This window comes from Lucilia cuprina, chromosome 5 (assembly GCF_022045245.1).
Source record: "Lucilia cuprina isolate Lc7/37 chromosome 5, ASM2204524v1, whole genome shotgun sequence".
In the NCBI taxonomy this organism is placed as follows: Eukaryota; Metazoa; Arthropoda; class Insecta; order Diptera; family Calliphoridae; genus Lucilia; species Lucilia cuprina.
The window spans coordinates 42947423-42952676 of record NC_060953.1 but is presented as its reverse complement, the minus strand read 5'-3'; the positions used below and the strand labels follow the sequence as shown (position 1 = coordinate 42952676).

Sequence of the window (5254 nt, the reverse complement as noted above, 5' to 3'; positions counted from 1 at the left end):
TCTAGTTCAGTTCTAGTTCAGTTCTAGTTCAGTTCTAGTTCAGTTCTAGTTCAGTTCTAGTTCAGTACTAGTTCAGTTCTAGTTCAGTTCTAGTTCAGTTCCAGTTCACAAAGACGTTCATGTATGTTTTCTATTCCCTTCTCTTTAGATATTCAGAAAACAGAATAATCATTGTTTTTTCTCTTCCCCCAAAACAGCATTTAAACATTTGAAATGCTATTTTAACGATGTTTTTGAAATGTTAATTTCATGTTGCCCAATGTTTTTGTTTCTGTTTTTTATCCTAATTCTTTGTCATCATGTTGTGCTTGTCTTTAACACGTGTTTGAAATAAACATATTTACTTACTTATGCCGAGACCCCAAAAAAAAGCGACCAAAAGAAAACAATGTTGTTACAAATTTGGTTTGTAGTAAATTAAGCTATAAACTAACGCAAAAAGCACATTGCAATCGGTACAAAGTTGAAAATTCAAAAAAAAAAGTTTCTTAGGAAAACAAAAAATGAACCAGAAACAAAAATAAAACAAACGAAAAACATTTGTTGAAACATGTGCGAGTAAATGTAATTTAGACATAATCATAAACAAAAGACTTAAGCAACAAACTTGAGTGCTTTAGTTTATTCGTTCGGTTTTACTTTTTTAAGTTTGTTTTTATTTTTTTCCTGTTTATTTGTTTTATTTACTGTGTATTTTATTTCATAGAACCGAAAAAGGGATTTCTTATTTGTTTTTAAGTTTGACTTAAATAATCTTACCAAATGAACGTTTTACATATATAAGTATATGTTCGTTTTAGTATTTTTTTCACTTGGCACCTTAATACGGAGTCTCAGTTAGAGTTAGTAAAAACTATTAGGAAATGAAAAATCAAAATATATTGTTGTTTCCAGTTTTTCTTCTGATAGTTTACAGTGGACGCAAATGGACGAAATAACCAAACAGTTAAAATTCTGCTTATTGTTTTTGTAGCGATATTGATTTTAATGTTGCAAGGCAAAGCCTTGCAAAAAAAATTTAAAATTTTTAAGGAAAAAAAATCGCAATGTAAAAGAGATTTTTTATGTTAAAAGTAAAATTGTGTTTTTATATTGTTTGGGGAAAAATAACACATGTACAAAACAGTTTAGAAGGCATTCATTATACACAGCTTGATATTCCTTAAATTTTATAGCACTGTTTGTTTTTTGTTACTTCCACTCTACCACTACCACTCTTGGGGGTTTGAAATTTGGTAAAAATGTTGACTGTTTGTTTGTTGTTTTTTATTTTTGTTTCTTTTAAATAATGGCGCGACAAATGAACATTAGTCATTTGTTTTGTATTTTGTTATTGTTGTTGTTTTTGTGTGTCTCTTCACAAAACAGCAACATAATGTTCTCGGTATGAAGCCTCTTAAATATCACAGCACAACAAAAAAACGTTAAAAAGTCTTTGCAAAAAACTATATGAAACTAAAAGTGTTTCGCAATTAATTTAGTGATTTGTCAAACAAACTTTTCAAAAGCATTTTTAAAAATCACACACAACCATAAGCACGCACATTAAAGTCAAAATGTATGTGTTCATTTTAAAATCATAAAAAACAAATTTATTTAAATCCTTTAAATCCCACACACAGTCAAATGGTTTGGCATACATTTATAATGAGACATTATAATAAATAAAGCTTAAAAATTAATAAAATTATTAAGTCTCTATAAAAATAAAAAAATTACAAAATAAAAAACAAACTCATGTTTAATATTTCAACAATCTATTAGAAAGTAAAGCAAAGATCAAGAGATCTTCAGAAAAAACATAATTCGTGTTTAGTTTTAGTTTAGTTCTAGTTTAGTTCTAGTTCTGTTCTAGTTCTGTTCTAGTTCTGTTCTAGTTCTGTTCTAGTTCTGTTCTAGTTCTGTTCTAGTTCTGTTCTAGTTCTGTTCTAGTTCTGTTCTAGTTCTGTTCTAGTTCTGTTCTAGTTCTGTTCTAGTTCTGTTCTAGTTCTGTTCTAGTTCTGTTCTAGTTCTGTTCTAGTTCTGTTCTAGTTCTGTTCTAGTTCTGTTCTAGTTCTGTTCTAGTTCTAGTTATGTGCTAGTTCTAGTTCTGTTCTAGTTCTGTTCTAGTTCTGTTCTAGTTTTTTTCTAGTTCTGTTCTAGTTCTTTTCTAGTCCTTTTCTAGTCCTTTTCTAGTTCTGTTCTAGTTCAGTTCTGGTAATGTTCAAAATTATTTGAATATATTGTTTAATGAAGTTATAAGTTATAAATATATGCTAAGTACATATAGATCGATACTTTAATACAATATTTGGAACAATCGCGATATAAGCGATATAACCTTTTTAAAAAATAACGTTATTAAAAAAAACTGCAGTTGAAAATCATCAAACTCAGGGACATTTGCATGTTACCACTTAAGTATTTCCATTTGTATTATTATTATTTTTTTGCAGTTTCTTCTAACAATTACAAGTTGTGAAACTTAATAGTCGTAGTTTAAGCCATAAGGGTTCAATGTAATGTCAGCTATTTAATGATTAAATCGCTACTGTATGAAACAAATAATACTTATGAGTACGGGTAGCAATCGAATATTTGTAGATTGACTCCGTTGCACTGCACTTTATTGAATTTAGTTGCTGTTGTTGTTAAGAAACTAGAGACCTTGGATCCTGAACTCTATTTTATTTTTGCATTTGCAACATGTATGTTTGTTGCTTGGTGTGAGTGTGTAGTAATTTTAAGGTAATTCAAATTGTTTTGCTGTTTTTATTTTAACAAATTTTCACATATTTTTTTCAATTTTTAAATTAAAGGTTTTGTTTGTGATAATTTAACACCCCCAAGTTTAAATTATAGTGCAGTGCCAATTATCGTTAGTTAGTAGCCCTTGAAGTTGTGGTAATTTTTTTAATGCTAACTTACAATATGTAGTAGATATTTTACTATTAGTTATAAGAAGTAGGACTAGAAATTATTGTGATTTATTTGTTGTTAGTCAATTTTTGTTTTCTTACTTTTAGAATTACTTCATTTTCAGCACTTTTAATGATATTGAAGTTTAAACATTATATTGTCTTAATTTCAATTCATTTGCCATTTTCATAATACTTGTTGTAATAACAATAATTGTAATTTGTTTTGTTATTTTTTTGTCTCACTTATTTTTAATACGAAAAACACGTCCAATGTTAATAACCAAACTCAAATTTAATTTTAACTATTTGTCTTTAAATGAAACGTTTACCCTTCGCTTAAACTTAATTTTTGTTTTTCTATGAAGACTTTGTTGTGGCTTTGTGGGGCTTTAATGGAACTTTTGTTATTGTCGGCAGCAGTGGTGGTGGTATATTTCACTTTTGGTGAAGTGCAGCATATTATAATATAATTTTTATATTATGATTATGCAACTCACGACAATGACAATTCACGGCAGGACCTTTTGCTTGAACTATGAATAAAAAATAAAAAAAACGAACGAAACACCAACCAGAAAACTAAATCCAAATCGTACACATAACAAGCGTAACGTGTTCCAGTCATTCGTTCTTTCTTGGTTAAAATGCACCTACATCATTGCGTCTTTATTTTTGTTACTTTTAAAGAGTTTTTAGGTTGATGTTTAATATAGTTTGGATTTTGTTTTTTTTTTGTGTTTACACTCGAGAAATTCATAAAGTTATTTGTTAAGGACTTTCTTAAGTGATCTAAAGTTAATAATATTAAAATGTTAATTTATAATTTTAATTCCTTCCTTCAGTTACAGTTCAATTACAGCTCATTTCTAGTTCAGTTTTAGTTCAGTTCTAGTTAAATTCGAGTTTATATTTAATTCAGTTCTGGTTCAGTTTTAGTTCAGTTCTATTTCAGATTCAGTTTAATTTTAGTTCACTTCTACGTCAGTTCTAGTTCAGTTTCAGTTTAATTTTAGTTCAATTCTAGTTCAGTTCTAATTCAGTTCTAGTTAATTTCTAGTTCAGTTTTAGTTCAGTTCTAGTTCAGTTCTAGTTCAGTTCTAGTTCAGTTTTAGTTCAGTTCTAGTTCAGTTTTAGTTCAGTTCTAGTTCAGTTCTAGTTCAGTTCTAGTTCAGTTCTAGTTCAGTTCTAGTTCAGTTCTAGTTCAGTTCTAGTTCAGTTCTAGTTCAGTTCTAGTTCATTTCTAGTTCAGTTCTAGTTCAGTTCAGGTTTATATGCAAGTATCTCGGTTTTATGATTTCGAGCATTTTCTTCTGAGCTTAAAATTTGGTTTATATGATGCACAAAAGAACAAAAATACGAAACTAAAACCATAAATGATTTTTTACCTTAAATCAAGAAGCGCTTATTGGCAACTGTGACAAATCATTTAGAGCAACTGTTAATTTTTTTTCAAAGTTTATGCAAAAAAAAGTTTGTATATGTACTCGTACAATGAAATCGACGATTCTAGTGAAGGGTATTTAATGTCTACAAGTTTAGCTAAATGTCACATTAGTTCAACATCATTGCAGATCATGTGAATTTATTAAGAATTTTTTTTATTACAAAGAATTAAAACCTAGACTTATTAATCATATAAATAACACAAAAGAAATATTTCCATAACAAAGCCATTTAAAAGTGAAACTGAAAACACAGTTGATTTGACATCAGACTCATTATTACATGTACCTATTGCTATTTCTAATTTTATTTCTATTAAGATTAAATTTAAGATTACTATTAGCGGTTTAGTAAAAGTAAAACAACAGCAAAAAATATACTTACTTTCAAATGTTTGTGAGATTTTAAAGCAATAACTATAATGACTTATTTTAGTCAACTATTACTATGCACTACTATTCGTACTTTTGAATACTTAAGAAGTAAAAAGTGTCTAAAAAAAGTTTACTCTGTATTACTGAAAAAAGTGTAAGAAAAAACCCAAAACCAATTACATGGCAACAGGTTTATTTATGTGTTGTAACTTTAACCCAAAACAATTTTGAATGGCGGAAAGTTTGTAACAGGAGTTCGGATATATTTTTTTCTCTGTTTCATACTTATTTATTTGTTACTAGAGTCACAAACTATAAAACAGGTAATGTGATTTATTTTTGCCAAGGCTGTGACGAATACACGGAAATACTATGATTTTTTTTATTAATTAAATTTAAATGGTTTGCTTATTACTATAACTTAAATAAAACTAAAATAGAACTAAACTAGAACTGAACTAGAACTGAACTAGAACTGAACTAGAACTGAACTAGAACTGAACTAGAACTGAACTAGAACTGAACTAGAACTGAACT

General features: G+C 28.2%; 1 protein-coding gene across 1 annotated transcript in view; it reads left to right on the top strand.

Moving 5' to 3' along the window:
* LOC124420239 overlaps window positions 1-2400 on the top strand; it is a 3893-nt gene extending 1493 nt beyond the window's left edge. The window contains exon 3 of the mRNA XM_046952475.1: window positions 2357-2400. Within this exon, the coding sequence (XP_046808431.1) occupies window positions 2357-2400 (44 nt within the window). The remainder of the gene's footprint in view (window positions 1-2356) is intronic.
* Window positions 2401-5254: the final 2854 nt, after the last annotated feature.